This window comes from Adelges cooleyi, unplaced genomic scaffold (assembly GCF_023614345.1).
Source record: "Adelges cooleyi isolate 19-005CV unplaced genomic scaffold, UGA_ACOO_1.1 ACOO_flye_CR_arks_rails_tigmint_CR_PRNA_2, whole genome shotgun sequence".
Taxonomy (NCBI): domain Eukaryota; kingdom Metazoa; phylum Arthropoda; class Insecta; order Hemiptera; family Adelgidae; genus Adelges; species Adelges cooleyi.
In genome coordinates this window covers 10,554,350-10,577,110 of record NW_026095860.1, presented here as the reverse complement: position 1 = coordinate 10,577,110, position 22,761 = coordinate 10,554,350, and the positions used below count along the sequence as shown (strand labels likewise).

The following is a 22,761-nucleotide window of genomic DNA, read 5'->3' as shown; positions in this document are numbered from 1 at the left end:
TTAGGTATATTGGTTGTTAACGTGGAAATTCAATTACCTGAGCGTATCAAACCGCTTGCTTTGGCCAAAACCGGCTCCGCTCAATGTGTTTATCTGCCGACTTTGCCTGGCAAAGTACTCGGCCCGGTCCCGCAGAATTTCCAAATCCCTCAGAAGATTTTCTCCTTCTGTAAAATATTACATTACACACGATTACATCATCTGTTGGGTGTAAGCAATTAAAAGAAAAAAAAATGAAGTTAAATAATATTCACATACAAAGCAGTCGAGTAAGGATCGTGCTATGAACGGTCAACGTTTGATTTCAACTCGACTAATCTACTAAACGATTAAATATGTACATAAAAAATAACTTGACTTCACTACTGATGAGTGCGCCGGGAACGAAACTTTTCTATGTACAATACTGAAGCAACGTGGATTTTAATTAATAATACCTTCGAGCTAGGACCCAATTTCCAGGGTGGAATTAATAATGCATTGACCTAATATAAAATGTCTTAGCAATTTCCTTATGCAAGTAGTTCAACTACTGCCAGTATAGTCTACTGGCAAAATTAATAACTTTACCAACACGATGAAAACAAAAATGTATCTGCCTACTTGGATTTTTCCTGAATCTCTCTGAAATTTATTTAAAATAGAGTAACTTATTGCATTTTCTGAATTCAAAACTGGTTTTAGAATTTGTCTAATAAAAAAAAAATGTACACATAAAGTAGCTTAGAAAATTTTAGTTTTTGCTTTGTAAGTTGTTTACAATTAAAAGATAATTAAAAAAAAAAGTGATGTACCAGAAAAATGTCGAGGCCAAATTCAGATTTTTGTGAAAAAAAAATTGTTGTATTTTGGTTCTTGTTGCAAAATAAGGTCACATTTTGTCGTACAGCGTGTTATTATTCTATTTAAAAATTAATTGTCCAGCGACTTTATAGTACGCAAATAGGTGTATTCTATGAAATAATATCTATATTTATAAGCCGTGCTAAACTTAATTTTAAATATTTAAACTTTTATTAGAATTAATGTACGGTCATATTCAATTATGTATTAACTATAAATAAGTTATTTATATTAGGTAATTAACATTGTCTAACGATGACACGCATAAGTTGGGAAAGGTTGAATCGTGTTGTACAGTAGTAACGGTATCATAGCTGTTAAAATAAAAATATTTAAATATATGGTAATAAGATAGTTTATTTTTTATTAAATATATCGACAACATTTTCTCGAATCATTTATTTTGTAGGTTTCTTTTCGGTTGAAATCAAATATTGCACTGTACTCCGTGTGATGAAAGAACGCACCTGCGCAGAAACCAATACTGGACAGGATTGACGGTCTGCGCAGACTGTGCGTTCTCTCGTCACACGGAGTATGTGACCGTTCATTTGTATAATAATAGTTATTAGTATATTTTTGTAAGACTCACTGTAAGACTTATTTTCATAAGTATTGGAATATGTATGAACTGACCTTCATCAAGTTGGCAGACGGTGCTTAAGGGGCTTAAGCATGCTGCCCCACATGCAAATACTGTGCGTGAAGTGTAGGTATTTATAACTAACTTGCTACTAAGTGCTATAATATACATAAGTGAAAGCACTCTTTCGGAAGTTGAAACGTTATCATTTTTCAGTGAACGCACGCGATACCAGTTGCTTTTTTTTTGGTTGCAGTCAAAATGGTCGACGATCGTATTAAAAATGCAAAAATAAAACGTCGTACCGGGCACATGATTTGTTTATTAGATTTCTATCGGGCAACACCGTTTAATAATTTAAACGCGTCAACCCTCAGGTAAAATCTAAAGGGACGTATTAATTACAAATTCAGGATTTCACAATACATACCACACAACTGTATGAATATACCGAATCATAAAATTCTAAAAATTGTATATAGGTATACACTATATAGGTAAATGTATATGAATATGCCCTGATTGTCCTCTATAAATCATTCAGTTCCCCGAGCTAAGCTCGTTTTATACATATTTAATATGAGTATTGACGACTTCTATAATAATTTAGAAAAAATAAAATTGAATGAATAGCGTAAAACCTGGGCATTATTTAAATAACAACTCAAATAGTAATTACATGTTTTTTAAGCGAAGATCTATGTTCTATGTATCTATAGTCTACTATAGATACGTACTATGTTTAATTTCAAACACTCAAAAAATGTAAATAACAAATATAAATTTTTATCTCAAATAATTTAAAGTTTAATAAAATCTAATAAACATTTTTTATCTATTTAATAATTAATACTGTCTAATACGAAAATGGATATTATGTAGTACTGTTTTTAAAACAAATTATTTTAAAAACAATTTAATTAAATCATTCAAAAATATATTATTACATAAAAATGTATTAAAACAAAGTATATTTATATTTTCATTTGAAATCGATACGTATTTTTTTCATCGTTATTGTAAAAACAAATTGTTTTTACAGTTTCCAAAAAATAAAAAAAATATTATATGAAGTTTTAAATAATAAATAATTTAAAACGGTATATTTAAATGTGTTTCAGACAGCTGAAAGCATATACATGATTTATTATTTGTGTTACTTAAAATAAAATCGCCCAGGTTTGGAATTCATCTATTCTTTGTGATAAGTGATAACTAAAAAAATAAAATCATTTATTCAAATAAATATGTATACTTAGTTATACATTTTTTTTAAAACTGAAATTGGAGTGCGTCTCATTAAAAAAAAATGTATAACCAAACAAACCGCGAGTATTTTGACCTTTATGACCTTTTGTACAGCGTAATCGTTATAAACTTATAAGTATAGGGTGTATCCATTCAAATAAAGTGTTTGAAAAAGTACTAAGTCATTGAAACTTTTTAAGTATTATTTTAAAAGCGATATCCCACCGTAGTTTGAAACAATTTGTCGAAGAATAACTTCGCATTGAACACTTTTACACGACAAAGTGAACCGTAACTTTTTGTTACTAACTTAAGCGTAAAATATCAATTGTTTTAATGGAGTGTTTTTTTTTTTTATTGATCTTCTTACTTTGTTCTTTAAAATCGTTGACATTTTTACCCCTTACGCTCAGGCCGACTTATAGCTGTAGGATACATTGAATCATGGATATGTTTTTGGTAATTTCCTAAGATAGCATTGATGATCATTTTAGTTTATAATTCAAGAATAATCGGTCGAAAAAAAACAAAAAGTTTGTATTCACGGCCGGGGAGTTTGCAGTAAAACGTCATTTCGTTTCGCACATTCAGTTGGCTGTGTGCCCTGTCCAAAAACATATCCACGTTAAAACCTTTTAAAGACAAAACACACACATATTTTGATGCTAACTTCATTTAACTACACACACACACACGGGTAATATTTTATATTGACTAATAATTTTAAACGATAATTAATATGTTTGAATATAGGTATGTTAATTAGAAGCATAGGAGCTCGGTGCGTTCCTCGGCAAACAGTTTTCACACCCTTCCGTGATATCGTCGTAGGCACCGGAAAGTACACCGTAATAGTCTTCGCCGTAACCGCCGCTGGCCGATGTGTCGGATTCCACAAGCTGGTCGTTGCGCCAACTATGCTTGAAGGGCATTTTGTACTTGTTCCGGTTTTGCACCGTGTACTTGACGTACCTTCCGCCGCCCATCCGGAACGGCTTCCTGACGAACAAAATCGTGCCTCCCAGCCGGTCCAGGGTCCCGGTTAAATCCATCGGTGGATCGCTATCGGATTTATCTTCTTTCGACATGCGTTTGTCCGAGGCATCTAATGTCGACGGCCACGACCGGGTTCGCACCAGATGACCGCCGTTCAGACGATCGAGCGTTCCCCGTTTATCCATCGTCAATGTCTTCAAACAGTCTTCCCCATCGCCACAGACGTCTGCAAAACCAACGGATTAGGTAGGACCGGGCCGCCATACCGCGGTCTACACCGAACACCGCACATCAAGATCCAACCCCTCGACCATATTTAGATATGTTTGTCGAACGATTTGCGTCGTCCGTATCATTTGGTACGGGAAAGGCAGGAAATAAGAGATAGATGGGAGAGGGGGGGGAAGTTTTGTGATATGGGGTGGTAGGGCGAAATGGGGGAGAGAATAAACAGGTAAGGGAAGTAGAAAGTAGTGACGTCATCGATAAGCTAGCGGTCAAGTCTCGAGATGGTAACGCAAAAATGATAAACCGAGTTTGTCCACGCGAAAAAATGTTCACCCTCACGGAAAAGACATGTACATATCAAAATTAAATGAATTAATTGCACATCATATATACGTATTGTGATCTGCGTATCTTATTAATCATTTCTTACCAGTAGATTCACTTATCAATAATTATATCTTATCAGTTATCCCATCTCTATCTCATTCACACGTATCGCTATCCCTTTCTTTCCCCCTTCACTTCGTGTCACAAAAGCGTCACACAAATTGCCTTGAAAAAATTCACATGAAAATTTGTTTCCCCATTTAATGTGATTTCCCCTTCTAAATCTAGTACTTAATAATTCTAATTAATGTTTATGGATAAGGACAAATAAGAGGAAATCAACTGATTTATGATAGTGATGACAAATGGTGGTTCTATGCTTTATAATTATTGCATAAGTATTTTAGAAGTTATTTTTTTTTTTAATTTCTTATAATGATATTAGAGCAGAGTAGTGGAAAACCGAGGGAGCCAACTGCGAGAATAAAATCTGAAAAGAAAAACTGTGAATAAACGAATTGGGATGAGTCTATATTATCTTGCTCGAGTAAAATACCGGATACAAAAACATACAATCTAACCTTAACACATCTGATTGTGTGAGTGTTTACGCGTGGAATCATAAACAACGGATATTTGGAACTGCAAGCCCATTTTAGCTACACCGATAACGAGAACAACCGATAATATAAAGTAATTTGTAAAAGTTTTACACAATTGTTGAGAACTGATACAACTTTCAAACGGTTAACAAATCGGCAAATCGATTGTTTAGCATTATTTGTTGCGCGTAGAAAAAATAACAGAATTACAAGTTGCTGATATAGCATGTTTTTGGAAACTTAATTGTAGCCAAAAAGCGCGAATCGAAGTTAATCCAATGGCTTCGAGCCAAAAGTCAATAATAGTACCTTTGAGTAAAATAAAAATAACATAAAAACCCAACTTGTGTCACGTACACGGTTTTTACATTTACCGTGTTTTTTTCAAGTAAACATTTAATGAAAACGTTGTTGCGCCTTTCGTCGTCCTATATCATCAAACGAATAAAACACTAAAAACCCATTTAAACCCCACTTTACGTTTACACTTGCCCAGTAACGTGGTATGATATTATTAAGCGGGCCAAAGAAGTAGGTACGTTGGTAGACGAGATGCTTTTATTTCTTCTGTTTTATCGCTCAAAGAAATATCAACGAGACGAAACACTAAAAGAATCTCGAAAATAACTTGGAGAGTTCAGGTTGACCTTTATTGTTTCGTCCAATGTTTCGCTTTTCATTGTCGAAATATAATATATTATGTTCACTCTACTGTGGTGACCAAATAGCGTGGTACTTCAAGCGATGTATTTAATAAACGTTAATAGTTTCGATACGAAGCTGAGAAGGGATTTTTTTACAATGATGTGTTTTTATCTTTGTGTCTGAACCCACATTATCTCTTAAACCGCTGAACCGAGTCCTTCGTGTAGTACAGATCAGAAAATTTACCTAATTAATACTTTATTTGGCCAAAAGTTAAAAAAGTTCACCCCTTCTTCTTAAAAATCAAGAACCCCCCCCCTCCACTCTCTCTAAAAGTTTAGAATTTTCCTGAAAATCTGTGGTCAAAGATTTCTTTTATTACGGTACACAGCCGATTAACCCTAATCCTCCTTAATTTCATCACTTTTAAACCGACCTCACTGTGCTGGCTTATTAATACTCTTAGGTAACGTCTTGATCTTTTGGTGTTCTATTTTTTAATCATTTTGGCGATTTTGATGTCATGAAATTCTTTTTGAGTTGTTGTCGTTTTAAACATGTACCGATTAGGTTAAATAAAAAAAAGCGACTTTTCCGGATGTTTCCCTGTAACCCTATGTAATACAATATATGTATTATGTTGGGCAGTGCATTTGTTGTATTTACTACTGTTTCCGTATAAATGATGGAAAATAAAAGATGAAAGTGCAAGTACCGGGCTGTCAATCTAAGTCACCAACCGCGGGTAGCGGCCACTTTGTCCATAAATCAAAAGGGCGGAAACAACCTCCAGGGGATCGGCGCCTGTTTCGCTTTTGCTGTTAAAATATATACATTTATATATTATGTTTTGCAACGCTTGTTCGACCGATATATATATATATATATATATATATACTTAAATAGGGTAAACGCTAAAATACCGAAAGAATGTAATTGGGGTAACAGCTGTCGAAAAATAGCGAGAAAACTGTCAAAACGTCAAAGCACAAAGTATCAAAACACGCGGGATAGACAAAACCTAGATAAATGAAAAAAAATAATATAACTTATAACTATATCTCCATCGTTGAGCATTATTTACACCCCACAGTTTCAAAAAATAGTTTATTGGTACTTGCACTTTATCGCGACTAACTATTTTGTTTGCTTAACCTATTAAAACGGGTTGAAAATAATTTTTCAAGTTCACAAGAGCAATCGAGTTTTTTACAGTAATAAAGTTAAACTGTACAGTTACTTGAAAAAATAAATTTTTTGGCAGTGCAATGAGAAAAATTATCTGAATAATGTAACATTTCCGTTTAAGTGTAATAATAGAAACATTTTACAAATAGCAAAATGTTGTTTGCTAACAATATAACTTTATCATAATGTGTACTATATCTCATATAGATCAAAACCAATCTCCTTTCAGCCTTTAGTCATCTTCCTTCACTTGGGCTTAGGATTTTTTTTCTTAACCGCGCAATAGATATATTCATATTTGTGTATGAGCAACTCATAATATACACAAAGGTGGTTGCATTTAAATTTAAAAAACTAATACCAAAAAATCATTACAATACAACCTATCATTACAACCCGAACGCAAGCTTTGCTTCTATGGAAAGTGTTATTATTCAAAATATTATTAGTTGTTTATTCGAATAATGACCAATACTGTACTCAGATTATAAATATGCATACACAGTAAGTCAAAGTTTTACTACGGATGTCAACTACTAAATTTGTTAAACAATACACAATTTTAAAAAGGCCAGTTATTATTTTTGACACTGCTGTTTATTTTAGTTCTACAGGAATCGCAAACTAGATGATGTCAAACTAGTACTTTGGAAATGTTTAACGACTTCGAACTCAGTTTCATAAATAGCCGCATGCCGCCACAGTGACAAATTCAAAGAGTATTAGCCAAAAACTATGTAAATTAATATTTTTACAAATTTTTATGAAATGTTACAGATAATTAACAAACTTGTAAATTTCGGTTAATAATTCTTTGTTTTAATGCTCCGGGACTTGCCCGGACCTGCTTGCCTGCCATTTAACAAGTTTACCATAATAATTCTCCATAAATATCCCGTGTGTCCCACTGTCCCCTGTGCACATTACACAATATGTAAAATGTAAATTGAACCCTTCTTTTGTTTCGTAATAGTCATTACACCCAAAACACGGTATCGTACAACTTGTTCTAATAATATATTCTTATCGTTTCCTGTGGTTATAGGTCAGGACTTGCGGTAATCAGCAACTATTCTAAACAATCGAGATGTCCTCATTAGCGCTGTAAACAGGATAGACTCGCTGTAGTAGGACACGCATTACAAATTACACCGCGACTTGTACGATCATATAATATAATGATATAATCTGTGTTTTCTATACAACAGCAAACTACCCAAACACTATAAAGTCACAATTAAAATTCTACACAATATTACCTACTCTATACTACAATATCGTACAGCTGTGGATAGCCACTGCTGAACTGTTCGAGTAATTCTAGACTACAGAATATAAAGCGCTTTATGGTGTATTCAGTATTGTTAGTGGTGTTGGATCATGCCAACCATGCGGTAATCGGTATTTCCGTGCAGGACTTTATATTTATATTATATATACTTGCATGCGTTCCGTACTTACCTATAAACCGTTGCAAATCTCTGGGGGACGCGTTTCGCAGTGGCAAATAATTGCTGTCACCTGTAACGCGTTCCACCTAGTAGACAAAAAAAAACGATAAATTATTATGATGTATGTATTAATATCACTAGGTACGCCTACTGTTATTATCGTATACCCTACTAAAAAAAAAAAAGTTATTAAAGTTTAACAACAAAACACAGGTGACAAGGTTAAAGTATGAGATGTACAATGTTTATATAACACAATAATGTTTAATCATAATAAATAAAAACAATACCTTCCGAATTTCGGAAAAAATCTACTTAGAATTTTATACCTATCTATTTGTGGGCAAATTAAATCGATCCAGAAATCATGTTTAAAAGCTTAAGGTTAGTACAAACACACTTATAAAGCTATTCACATATATTAACGGAAAATAAAAATGTATTTTTATATTATAATTTCAATATTTATATAATTTCAAATTTGTTGTTGTTATTATCTAATTAAGTTCACAACGAATCCACTAAATTGCTCCACATAGATTGTTTAATTAAACTTTTTGGAAAAAGCAAAATATGCGATGACTTATAAATTATTAATATTATGTTTATCGAAAATATCTATGTTTATTACCTTGACGTCAAAGGAATATAACTTACAAGGATGTAAAATTCGACAAAAGCAATCAAAATATATGACATACCATATTTTATAGCTGGATGTTATTATGGACGTATTGACCAGAAGTGTTATGTTATCGTTAACCTGCGTTATATAGTCTTGAAATTCATAAAAAATGTATAATATGCGAGAATTTTATAATATTTTTATGAAAGTATAATAACGGCAATGAGAAAAGCCGGGCGACTCGTAAATTGTATAAGCACTAAAAGTAGGTGCCTATAATATGAAATTTCCCTGTAACAATTTGTTTGGGGTTCCACTCAAACTATGAAGCCTGAAGAATTATTATTTAACAATTTCAGATACTAAATTGTTCCGCTAAAAGTTATATAAGCAAACAAAAAAAATCACTTTTATAAAAGCACTTCAATTGTTTCACTTTTTTTGGCAACGAATTTTCTCCATAAATTATTTGACTGACTTTTTTACTGAATTTTTACAATAAAATATAATAATAAATACAGCGCAAAACCTTCTAGTAACTTTACAGGCATCGACCATGACCGACTTTAAATCCCGAGCTTTAGTACAAGCCTTATGCAATATTATTCGATGGAAGTTCAGCAACTATACACAGTGTAATTAGTGTTTGATGGACTTGTTAGAATGTACGACAAAAGTTCAAAGGAATTAAAAAAAAAAAAAATTTCAACCCTCGACGACCGGAAGTTTTTAAAAACTCAGATTTATCGAATACTATCAACAGTAGAGTTGGCTAATGATGTTACTAGAACTACATATATTAATTTATCATAATTCCGTCACTGTGAAAAATGTCTCTGGCGTGGTATTTGGTAATTAAATTATCTTTTAAAAAAAAATAGTGTACGATATGTTTTCAAAAATGAATATTGTGCATTAACATTGCAGTATGTCTTTGAAAATATAAATGAATGACGGCAATGTATAATAGTGATAGTTTGTATTCAAAAATGCCGGAGTCTTTATTAATATTTCACATATGACCACTAAATTGTTTTGTGAAGGGTATAAACATTTATTTTAATACTATTAAATATACATACACTCTGTATACAGAAAAACAAACCACATTTTCAAACTAAAATGATTTGTACACATATATAAATATATTTAATTAGACAATCGATAAATGAAAATAAGGAAATCTCTATAGTTTAATAAGCGACTAACATATCACGATAACATTATTGAAAAAGTAAAAACAACATAAGTTCAACCACTTTTCAAGTGACATTTTGAATATAACAAGACTTCCTACCAACAGACAGTATTGTTTTAACACCAAGCATTTAAGAAAACCTAGCACGAAAAGTTCAGAGTATATATTTGTTTAATTCCAATAATTAGTGTTTACTATTTTTGTTAATAAATTCAATAGAAATATTAAAAATACCGGATAAATGTTTTGCACTATATTTTGGTAGTAATTACTTTGTAAACTGAAATAATAATAACAATTTTGAAAATGTCTACTACTTTTTCTCGATAGATTGATAGATAGATAGTACTTTTTCGATATTGTATTACAGTTTTACTCAATTTTTTAACAAATAATTTAATTGTTTGGAGAATATAATTAAGTAGAATTTTTTTAATGTGATTTTACGGGTTATAAGCTTTTGAAGATATTAAACACAACGATGGTTCAAAATCAAAATACTAATTAATTCTTATTCGCTTATTAATGGTTCGAAGGAAATTAATTTTAAACGCCTGTACATTGAGTCAATTAAGTATATATAAAGGCTAAAGGGGTTATATACCTTTCTAAAAGGGTTCATTTCATAAACTTCATTAATTTTCGAGTAATAATAATTTATACAGTTTATCATGGTATTTCATTTGTTTTTCATTATGTGTAAGTATATCATTTAGTGAAAAACTGTTGCGTTCCGATATTTTACTACAATACAATACAATCGACAAATTGGACACAATCATTGAAAAAAAAATACTATATTGAACACGGTTGAACACAAAAGTTGTAATAACGCATAAATACATTTTTTCCCACCATCAGTAAGTTACATAATCAGCCGGTTTCACCAACTATTGTTAAATACACTCTTAAGACAATGTTAGTTACAATTCATTTATATTTAACATCTGGTTAAATGAAATAAGTTTCACCATAACATTATTATTGTTAAATTCAATGTGTTAGGTTTACAAAACGTTAGTTGGGTTACCAAAGTGGTTACTTCGATTCCAACGTTCTCATTGGTTATTAAGATATGTGATAACTGATAAGTGATTGTTTTATTTAATTTATCAGTTTGTTATTATTTGACATTTTATTTTACTTTCTTTTGACGTTTCGGTTTATATAAATAATTTATACATTGTTTAGATAGTTTAGATACCTTTCTAAAAATAGTTTGCCATTAAGGTCATTAAAATATTATTTTCTATTTTGAAGGCCTAAAAAAAGATAGGTGGTAAGAATTATTTCCATTGTCAGGACAGGCAAGACATAATAATAATATCTAAATTACAAAATACAATAAATTATGATATTTGAACCTATAATGCAAGTCTGTGCCATTGCTTTTTACCTAACCTACATAAAATAATTTCTGCTTACCTAATGAAGGGTTATTAAAGTTGTCATTTCAATTGTTCTCTAAACACTCAATATAAAGAAATTCCTCATCAAATGTGTAATTCATTATTATGTATTACTAGTATACTCAGTCAACAAAAATTATGAAACAATTTTCTGAACTATAATAATATAAATATTATGTATAAGTACTACAATACATTTTAATATGCTGATTAACTTTTTAACAAGCCGATTTCGGGTGATTAATTTAACAATGTGTTAAGGCTAACAAATCTCAATGAATAAGTTAACAAATGTTGGTGAAACCGGCTGATTATGTTGTTTACACAGGTTTAATTGAAAACTCGTAAAATGTGGGTTTTTTATGAAACAAAAAAAAATGTTAAGTACAATATGTAAATAAGCGTAATGTTTTATTCAAGTCGAAAAGTATATAAAACTAAAGCAAAAAAAAAATTAAATTAACACGAACCCTCTTTGTTTAGAGTACTGGTTAATTATGTCCACTGTATTCTACAAAATAAAATAAAATGTTCTTCTAAATGCCTAATGTAAAAAAAAAAATTATACACCTTTATAGGATCTTGAGAATATTATGGATCATATCATTTTTTTGATGATAAACTACAATTATAAAAAATTACCTATGTTACCCCTAATTTTACTTTTATCCAACAAGAATAATTCTCAAAGTTTTTTTTCATTCGGAAGGCAGGCAGATTTAAGGGGGTGACTGTTGAACCTCAACTGGTAACGTATACATTTAATTAATATTTTTCTTAAAATAAGAATAATTTTCTGAAATTGTTGACTGGTTGATAACTAGTTTTGAGTCATTATATCTAGCCAAATTACTCAACCGAACTCCACATCCCGTCTTAAATCTTAAACTCTAATAACTTTAAAAGTACTTGATTTTCCCACAAGAACGTATATTAATGATCTTTAAGCGTACCACGGTTTAATATTTGTATGAGGCGGTGGTCTGGCTATAATGGTAGATTGACAGCAATATAAGTAAAAAAATAATATAAAGAAAATTTTTGAAAAAATACTCGTTGACTATAAAAAATTTTAAATGTTTCAATAACGTTTTTACTATATTATATTCAAACTAGAATATAAACATCTGTATTAATATTTATTACAATTGACTGAGACAAGATTAAATACAAAACATCAAATATGCTTATGTAGATACAAAATGGTATTTTTCTTGAACAACATTAAATTGGGAAACACATCTTGACATTTAGAGTGGGCCTTAAACAAGCGCGGTTCATATAATTTTCACAAAACGTGTTCCCTAAAGTGTACATGTAGTTTCTGAAAATGTTTAGCTTGATTGTATAGATGGTAAAGCAGCTATGAATATTTTAAACGTATGAACGCTTTCCTGAAACTTCCGAGGTCACGCCAAACACTATTACAGTACTTTGATAAAACCCTTTACATGTTAACCACAGGTATGTAATTATCATGTAGCTTGAGACTTATAACTTATATATATCGATAAATTCTGAAGAAACATCATCATTTCCTTTAATAACTTCATAAAGTTAAAAAGTTTAATAATGATATCCTTATTAGTTATCTGATTATTCATAAATTTTACATTTAAAACGATTCCATAAATAAACACTACCGTGATATTAGAACATTAAAAAAAAAATGTAATATGTAGGTAAACGTTTTTATTATTTATGTAAACGCAAAAGACATTATTTCATCCTCTTCGTTGAAACTCATTATAATATTTATTATTCTTACAAGGTAAATGGTAAGTTATAAGAAAATACCGAAAATATAAATACTTTTTCAGTAGAAGTTAATTTGTACAAACCAAAGTACGTACAGTTTGTTTGTACAGTTTAGCTGAACGTGTAAACGGACAGTTTTAGAACTCTAAGTATGCGTACTTAACAGTATACTTTGAAAAAAACTCCAATACACTCGCACAATAAATATATCCAAATAAAAAGTATTAAACAAATAACAACCGTTTAATGTTAATTCTTGACACTTATCAGTCGACTGTAATTTGTTTTTAATATAGTTATGTAATGTTTAATGAATTATTGTACACTATATGCTCCAAAATGAGTAAAAGAAAAGTCTGAACATGATTTTTAAACAGATACAATACTACGTTCACGATTTACATCAACTTCGAAGCTAGTTCGACAGCTCGTTGTGATAGATATTTAAAAAAATAATAAATTGTGCATGTATTAATAATTCATATTAGGTTGTATTGGATGTTTGTTTTGATATTAATAAATTACAAACACAAGACATTACAACAGAATACCAGACGTACCAGACATACCTATAGTTTCATTTTTTGTAACGAGTTTTTAATTTAAGTATTGTGAGCCGACATTTATATTACACCGCAAGTCGCAAAAGTGTCCGTTGAGTAATTAAACACGTCTTTTACTTTTTGAAATAAAAAAAAATATATATATATATTTTTTTTTTATGAAGAGTCAATTAAATGGAATTCAGAATAAAGGCGTGTTAATGCAATATTATACAATGAAACGATGCTTGTTGAAGACCACTTGAGTTACGAACCTTCTTTAGAGTCGGGATGTGGGTCAATGTTAACTTTTGATACGCTTTAGAAATGTTAACGAGGGTATAATTATTTCACTTGCGTCACTCTATAACGACGATCGCCACGTCTAACCGATTCAAACAAGTCGTTTACCTGTTGTTAGGAATGCCGGTCATATATATTATTATACAGTTCATAAAATAGGAGGGTCCGAATTCTTAACCGGATTACCATGCGGCTATTTCAATATGATCATTTGGTAAAATATGTCATCGATAATGTCTCATAGCCATTATCGACTATACACAACCCAAGCGAAAAACGGAATTCAAAATGTTTTGTTTATAAATTCAAAATAGAACATATCGAAGGCCTGGTTCACGGGTATGATAAGTGTATTTTTTTCAAAATTTAATTGTCTACACCAAACGATTCCTTTTGAATAAAAAGAACAAAACATTGAAAGCCAAATACTCAATTTTTTACTGTATACGTTAAGTCAATTGAATACATCATGTGAAATTGTATGGTAATGTACACTTTCAAACGTCATCCCCAGTGGCGAGGCGTGGGTCTTTAGATCGGGGAGACATTGAAAAAAAATGGTGTTACGTGACTTGACAGGGGGACTGCGCCCCCTTGGAACCCCCTGTATATGTTATTTTATCTATACTGCAAAAAAAAATGTTCAAAAACTAATAAACTAAATGGCATAGGCATATTTGAAAACGTACAGCACGACAATCGATACGACGTACATCGATAACGGATAACTGATACCGTCTACCAAAACAATAATAATATGAACGGCGGTCGGTGAGACATGTCTCATAGCGCAACGATAAACCCCCGCCGTTTTCCATTTCCCCCTGCATACCGCGCCCGGCAAAAGAGACAATTTTGAAATTGTCTCATTTATTTTTATACTAAATTTGGATAGACCCAGCGGCCGGCAGCGCGACCGCCCGCTGATCCGCGTCCACAACTACTCTATTCTAAGAATACTATTACAAAAAATATATACTTTTACATTAAAATTGGTTAAAACATTTTTATACACATCAAATAAAACCAAATTTTTTGTCCGAATTATAAGTGGGTAGACATTGTCTCTTTGTCTCCTATGACGCTTCGCCACTGGTCATCCCTATAAAATGTATGTTTTATTAATTATAGGTAAAGGACGAGTAGGTACATGGCTTGAATAGTGGACCTTAAGTAATTTTTTTTTTTTTGGCGACAGCCTTTTAGTTAATTATGTCTTGAGCATTTCTGAGCATAATAATGATAGCAAAGAGCCCCGAATACTGATAACCGAAAAAACAGCACTCGCCATAATACTAATCCTCGAGTTTACCGAAGTAGAAGATGATTTTTTGTTTCAACTAGATGAGCGTTGGTCCGATAACAGTAATAATTCTAGTCAGCCGTTTTGCGTTGTCGGTTAGGTCTATGTATAAGCTTTATAGTTAAATTACACTAACTACGTGTCCGTTATGTAAATGGGGTGTTTCTGAGAATACTAATATGCTAAACCGGCTAATGAAAGGTGGGAAAAAAATTAAAGAGACAAGCCGCCAATTAACGCCTGGTCGTATTGCCGTGCCTTATATATTATAGGCGGACTTCTCGAAGAAGAAGACGTTTCGACGAGTTTATTAACGTTTGTTGATTTTACCAAAAACGCGGTGACAAAAACCGTCGTTTTGCTAATTAATTTCACTCTGCAAGTCCCCTTCGAGTAAACGCACCGAACGGCCCCCTTTGGCAAAAACTTCTACAATATCAATATCGAAAGATCTCTCCCCTTTGCCGTTTTTATATAGTGTTTGCTCGGTGCTCACCCCCACAATGAACCAATATTAATCTTATATGTATTTGCCCTTGTGATACTTCCGGTCCGTACGTGACCTCTTCCCTTATAAACAGGTAATATAACCGGCCCGTGATGGACTTCAATTATTATTATTATTGTCTGCAACACACAATTGAGATGTGCACCAATTTCGTTTAGGCGAACATTCCACGCGCCGTAATAGATTATTGAAGTCCGGCATAGTATAAGGGTTCTTTCCCCTATATATATTTACCCATGGCGAAGAATATACAGGGTGATTCTATATAAGGATAATTACACACACTTTTTCTTGTAAATTAATGACACTTTATAAAAAAAGGTAAATATTTAGTAACTGTATATAAAATATAGAGGTACCTAAAGAAAATTAAAAACAAGAATAGTTAAGTAATCTATGAATTTTTATGTCTTCAGTCATTAATTAGTAATAGCCCTTAATGAATTGTTGAGCTTAAAAATGAACCGTATATTTTCTTCAAAAATACTTTAGGAAATTCGCAAGTAACCTAAGCTGTTGAAACCGGAAGAACCAATAAGATTACTTTTCGAGAAAATGAATGTCTTATCCTTATAATAAACCACCCTGTATAGGCTTCATCTATACAGGGAGAATAATATAGAAAAGGGTAACTGAAATGTATTGCACGATTGCGGTCGGACGATATGCTTCTATAGCAATCAATAATTTTTGTGATAAAAGTAAATTTTAAGCCAAAAAGCGTAAACGTTATTATTTTTAAAGCCAGGTGAGTGGAGATTGGACATCAAATATTAAAGACTATACATTGTAATATATTTAAAAGTAATTGGATGACTCCCGAGAAAAAGATTTAATTGAAAATTGAAACACAGACAATAAAAAAAATTAAAATCATTAAAAATATAATATTAAGTTTGTAACTGATTTATAAATATACAAATAACAATAAGATTATTACTTTTAATAGAAGTTCAAAAACAAGACAAACAAATTACTATTCCTCCTACAGGACTGTTCGGTAAAAAATGTGCAAAATGATTTTATTAACAAATTTTGTAAACAAAATATAATAGATAAATATTAATATTTTTTTTTTGTTGGTTATATACTAAATTTTTTAAGTCTTAATGAAATACAGTATCAATATATATTACGTACAAAATATATATTATATTATTTCACTATATTAGGAATGGCAATTCGACACTTTGTTATTTTTACCAAGCAAATGATAGTATCGAAACCATTTAGAACAAATTTAGAAATCATCTTCTTATGATGTCAGCATTGGGCTTTTAATGCTCGCATTAAGATTAAACAATGATGATGAAATTTAATATTGAGAATATATTATGTCATAAGCTATAGAAATGAGGATTCTGAAAAACCCTATTTCAAATTTTGTCGCTACTTCTTAGAGTAATTTGTATGATAGCTTAATGATATTTAAATACTAACCTTAGTTATGTTATTTATATATTAACTTAAGAATTTATTTAAAAGTGTCTTGGGCATTTTGGTACGTGATCATATTTACCTAGACTCTTTTATGGAAGAGAGTAAACTCTGGTTTATTAAGCTGTCAATCAGCAGGGGAAGGGGGTTGTAGTTTAAAACGTTGAATGTTGAAAAATCGGGTGCTTTTCCTTCTTTTATCTTTATAAAGTACCTCTGGCGTTGGATTTCTGATAAACTGTATACAAACATTAAAAAAAATCGATCTAATGGTTAAAAGGTTATAATGGGTTCAGTCACAAAAAAAAGTATTAAAATTATTGTACTGCTAATACATTTTCAACTACTCATCAATTGTCAAACGAAATAGTTACAGTATTACTAATATCAGTTATCACTATGTCTACATAACTGTAACGTAGTCGTTTACTAATGCAAAAACGCATAGTTAGATAATAACATACGAAAGATGGTTTTTGATAAAATTCTAAAAATCGTGTGAACTAAAGAGTAAACTTTTAATGTTTAATTGTTTGATTATCTTCTAATTGTTTTTTTAAATTAAATATATATGTTGTGAAACTCGATTCAAGCGTGATACTTGATATTTGAAGGTGGTAACATATATTAAATAAAAGTTAGTTTGAAAGTTTATAAGCGACTTTCAATTCGAAACGATTTGATGAGAATCTGAAGCTTAAACTTTTGTCGAATTCGTAAAATATTACCTCTGTTATTGTTACGACATTAACCACAATAAAATCGCAGTAACTAATATTATATTGCATTCAAACGATCAGTCACCACTACAAATCTTTCATGACGCACTTAGCAGTTGAACACCAGTTAACTTGACTGCGCTTCACCGTAAAACAGCAAAGAGGATTCAAAGTAAACCCGAAACCGCGAATGCGGTTGCTTTGTGTGTGTCGTCTCGAACTTCCGAAATATAATTGTTATATTATAATACTTCATACACATCGGAAACGCCAAAGAAAGTAAACTTTATGTACTTTATAAAACACACAGAAGACACGATAAAATATCTCTAAACGTAAACTGATGATTGTCGCGAGCTGTGTACTTTTTGCGCACCAGCTAAAACACACTGTTACTTTATCGAGTGTTACGGTTATCCGTTTAAGAGTAGATTTGAATAACTACTATACCAAATACAGTTACTTCTCACCCCTATGATTGAGCCGACTTTAAACCACCCCAGGGCTATTAATATTGCCTACTAATTTTTGGTTAAGTTACAACTTTTCGCCGTTCTGCGTTTCCTTATCGCTATAAGTTAATAACTCTATTTTATCTGACAGAAACTACAACAAGCAGTTTCACCGAGCATAGTATATTATATTTAGTGAATCCAATTGGAAATCTTGTACTTTGTTAAAAGTAACTTATAAATTAAACCAAACTTAATTAGATTTTCCGTTTTAGAACAACCTTTATGACAAATTTATAACAATCGCAAAAATATAAACTTCCTTATATTAATTTTTCCAATTGTACACTGAACTGACTATGAAAGGTGTTGACGTTGAACTACAAGTACATCATTATCTTATGAATTATGGATTTCTAATAAGTTGTCACACGCGGTATTTCGAGTGAAAAATCACGTTTCCAGTACAACACCTATTCAATATGATAAAAAAACATAAAAACGCATTAGACGCTGGTAGTTTTTCTTGAACGGTTAGAACAATGTTATTGAATGACATGTCTGAGATTAAAAATATAAATTTATTTAAATCGAATTTATTTGATTATTTAACCAATCCAGTCCAACAGTATGAACGACGCCAAACAGTTTTGTCCGACCACATCATTAACATATAAAGTAAAATTTCATCGCTAATACGGAAGAGCTTTCGAGAAAGTATCAAACATATGTACGTTTATTCGCAATGCTTATACAATTTTAACGATGACGTTATATACTTATATCTACTCGAATGTTACAATATATTATAAGTTCTTGTTAAAAACATAACATTTTAGTTATTGGGGTTTTTTTTTACAACGTGACAATAATTGTCAATTAAAATATCAAATCCATGATTTGCATTAGTTGTGAGTAAAAAAGTTTTTCAGCCGAGTCTGCAACCATGAAAGAGCATTTTCATGTCTCGTTGAAGTACCGAATAAATTTAGAGTAGTGGTGGAATTATAGATAATGAAATAGTATATTAACAAGCTAGTATCTAAGGTGGCTAGTAAACATATCAAGTTTCTGGCTCATATTTTAGTGATTTCATATTATCTGGCCTTAAACAATTCATAGGAAATATTAAATTACATTGAATTTATTTTTCAGATAAAATTTGTGAATACAACCTATCTCCTACCCCCTATCTCCCACCCCCTATATCTTATCCCTATATACCACCCCTATCTCCCATCTCTATCTTCCACACCCTATCTCCTACCTCTATCTCTTGCCCCTATCTCCCACCTCTATCTCCTACCCCATATTGTCTTTTGTAACGCTTTGTAAAGAACGCTTTTTTGGTAATACTTTTTTCGTTTATATGCCAGAGCTAAGACATGAAAATATCAATAACACATATATGTGTTATTACTTATGTAACACTTATACTAATGTATATAAGTGTTACATAGTAAATACATAATATAATTTGGTTTTTTTTCGTTGAATCCGATTATATTCTTAGATTTTATCTAGTAAGTCTAGTTGCTTTTTTTTAAATTACATCCAAAGTTGTAAAACACTGTTTTGTGGTATTTTCAACGTGTTTTGTACATTTGAGTAATTTTCTAAAATTTATTTCAAATGTAATTTTTTTAAATTATATTTTATTTGCTAAATTCAAAATTAATATCAAATTTCTAGTATTTTTTTTTGTACTTAAAAACAAATTAGAAAATTGTGATTTTTTAAGTTACTTTGATGGCGATTTAAAAATGTGTTTTGAGTTTAAAAATATAAAATAAAACGAAAAAAACTTATTTTGAAATGTATGATTAACCTATCTAATCGATATCTCCCTTTCTTTAATGAATAAATAATGACTGATTCGTCAATAATATATTATTCACATATTTAACATACCTACTATAGAAGAAAAAGATAAGTAGATATTGATTTAACTCTAGTTTGTTAATTAGTCCATAATAACATAGTGAATTTATACATTATAATCTCATATTATAGGTATGTATGTATAAATGGAAAGGGTCAAAAGTTATTCCTGAATATCGCGTGTCAGTCGTCAGTTGTCACTTGTCACATGGCATGGGTATAATTCCATAATAGGATAGGTATCAAAAACCTTAACATTTCATTGTTTAGAGGTCAAAGTCGCTAAGCTCTATCAATTTAAACGAATTTTGGTAATGGTAGGAAAAATAATAATAATAATAATAATAATACTCGATATGTGTCATGTCAGCAGTATTGCCTGATGTTTGCACAATTTTAACATGAACTTTTTTGTGTTTGGATACGATTTTTTTTATTATTTTATTGTTATATTGCGTTGTCCGTATCTGCAGAGGTAAACAATTATCGATGAAGTTATATCGATTGGACAAAACAAACAGGCAATATTGTAATAAATTTACTATACACGAATAAGGGTTGTGACTTATGATATTGTACTTATTATATATGGTTGGCCATTTGTGTTCAGACGGAATTAACGGATGCAGTTAGTAAGAAATCTGAAATTGTAAAACAAATACAGACAGGAAAACATTACGTTAAAAAATAATATTGTATCGCTATTTAAGGTTTATTTATTATGTCTTAAAAAATGTATAAATCATACTGAACAACCAAGAAGACTTCGTTTAAAAATTTATTACAATATATTAGGACAAAACTTGTATTTAAAAATTATACATACAGCTAAATGCTTGATAATTTGAACTGATTCACCTTTTTTCGCAAGGAAGAAATGTTTAAAAGACGTTATCACAGTAAAGTATAAATACAATTATTTTTTACTAATTAGTTATTTAGTTAAATACCTTAATCGAGTATCGGAGACCGGCATTTCTGGATAATCATTTCTCTAGATTACTCACAATACATTTAAGTAGACTAAAAAGTTAAAAGTTACTTATTTTCATTATATTTTTGCATGCTGCAATGCTTTTAAAATATTAATATTTCATTTTAAAATAATATGTTATAAAATAATTAACTCATTTTTCAAATAAGCTTTTAACAGTAAGCTTAATTTAAGTTAAGTAATAATTAATTTCGGTTTTGTTTGCGTTTATCTTAATGCACTCAGAACGACGTACGTGCAAATGTAAAGAACGCGTTTCCGTATAATCTAATATTATATTATCGTATACCTGACATAAGGAAGTTTGAATGGGTAGACGATGGGTCTGATGGTGTGCAATGTGATAAATAATAGTTACTAAAAGCCCCGCAGGTTCTAAGGGTGGATCAATGTGAGTATTATAATAATATGGAGAGGCTCGATTTGTATTTACCGCAATACCCATCAAGCACCTTGTTACTAACTCATTTGTCTTAGTTCAACAGCAACAGTATTAGGTATAAAACGGAAGAGCGATAAAATGATACTCTTCAATTTTATTATTACCATAAATTACCGAGTTATTCGGGTGCGCTCCATTTGAACTCGTTGAATTTCAAATTGTTTGCAAAACGAACAATGAGATAAACAATCGCTCACGGTTAACGTGGTTTCAACGTTATTCTGATTTACCAAGGTCCTACCTATAGTTTCTACTTCCTGTGCAATTGAAACGCGAATATAGCGTTATGCAAATATAATATAAGTATATTATCTCGGGATTTTTCTTCTGGTTTTTCGGTTTTTTTGCGAGTTAAATATACCAACCGATTAAAATATATGATAGTGATAAGAATGGCGATTGATAAGGAGAAATCAGTTGATAACAAATATGATGAAAATTGTTTTGTAAAAATTACAATGTAATGAACCGGAATGAACAAACTATTCATCTATGTATGATTAAATACATACTATTAAATACTTGACTTGTTTTTTGTCAATATATTATTATGTTCTAAATGACTTCCAAAGTCGTAAGCAACTCACCAGCCAAGTGAAAATCAACATTTTCCAATTTTTGTTTTGAGTTAAATCAAACTAAAAAATCAACATTCATCATTGCAGCTCTTAATTCAGCGAATAATACAGATTAAAAAATTAAAAGTTTACATACTATAAGTTTTTGGAAAATTATTTAAACGTAAAGAACACCAAACGTGTTTTTTATAACGTGCTAGAGAAATTCTGAAGCCAGATTCGGACTAAAAAGATGGATGAATTTTGTTTTTTCGTTTGACACTGTATTCAGTATTAGTAACTATTAATCGTAAATACTAGACCATAAATCTAGGAAAAATACAAACAAATCTGTCACTTATAATTTTTTTTATAATTAATCCGAAGTACGTCTGCAGTTATTGTCCTGTCATTATATTGTGGACAAGTCACAACATGGCAATATTCAGTCAAAAAGATACATCGAATCAACCTTTATTTTTCAAGTAATTACAATAAATTAAATCATCAGATTATGTTATA

At 30.8% G+C, this 22,761-nt stretch overlaps 1 protein-coding gene across 2 annotated transcripts in view; it reads right to left on the bottom strand.

The window, feature by feature from the left end:
- LOC126833447 (orcokinin peptides type B-like) overlaps positions 1–22,761 on the bottom strand; it is a 43,740-nt gene that overhangs the window by 8,054 nt on the left and 12,925 nt on the right. Inside the window, exons 2-3 of one of the 2 annotated variants that reach the window (XM_050564794.1) lie at positions 8,122–8,197; positions 38–167 (exon numbers count right to left, since the gene is read on the bottom strand). In XM_050564794.1, the coding sequence (XP_050420751.1) occupies positions 38–167; positions 8,122–8,197 (206 nt within the window). Of the gene's footprint in view, positions 1–37; positions 168–2,681; positions 3,897–8,121; positions 8,198–22,761 lie in introns of those variants that run through there. The other variant, XM_050564792.1, reaches the window with a different exon arrangement.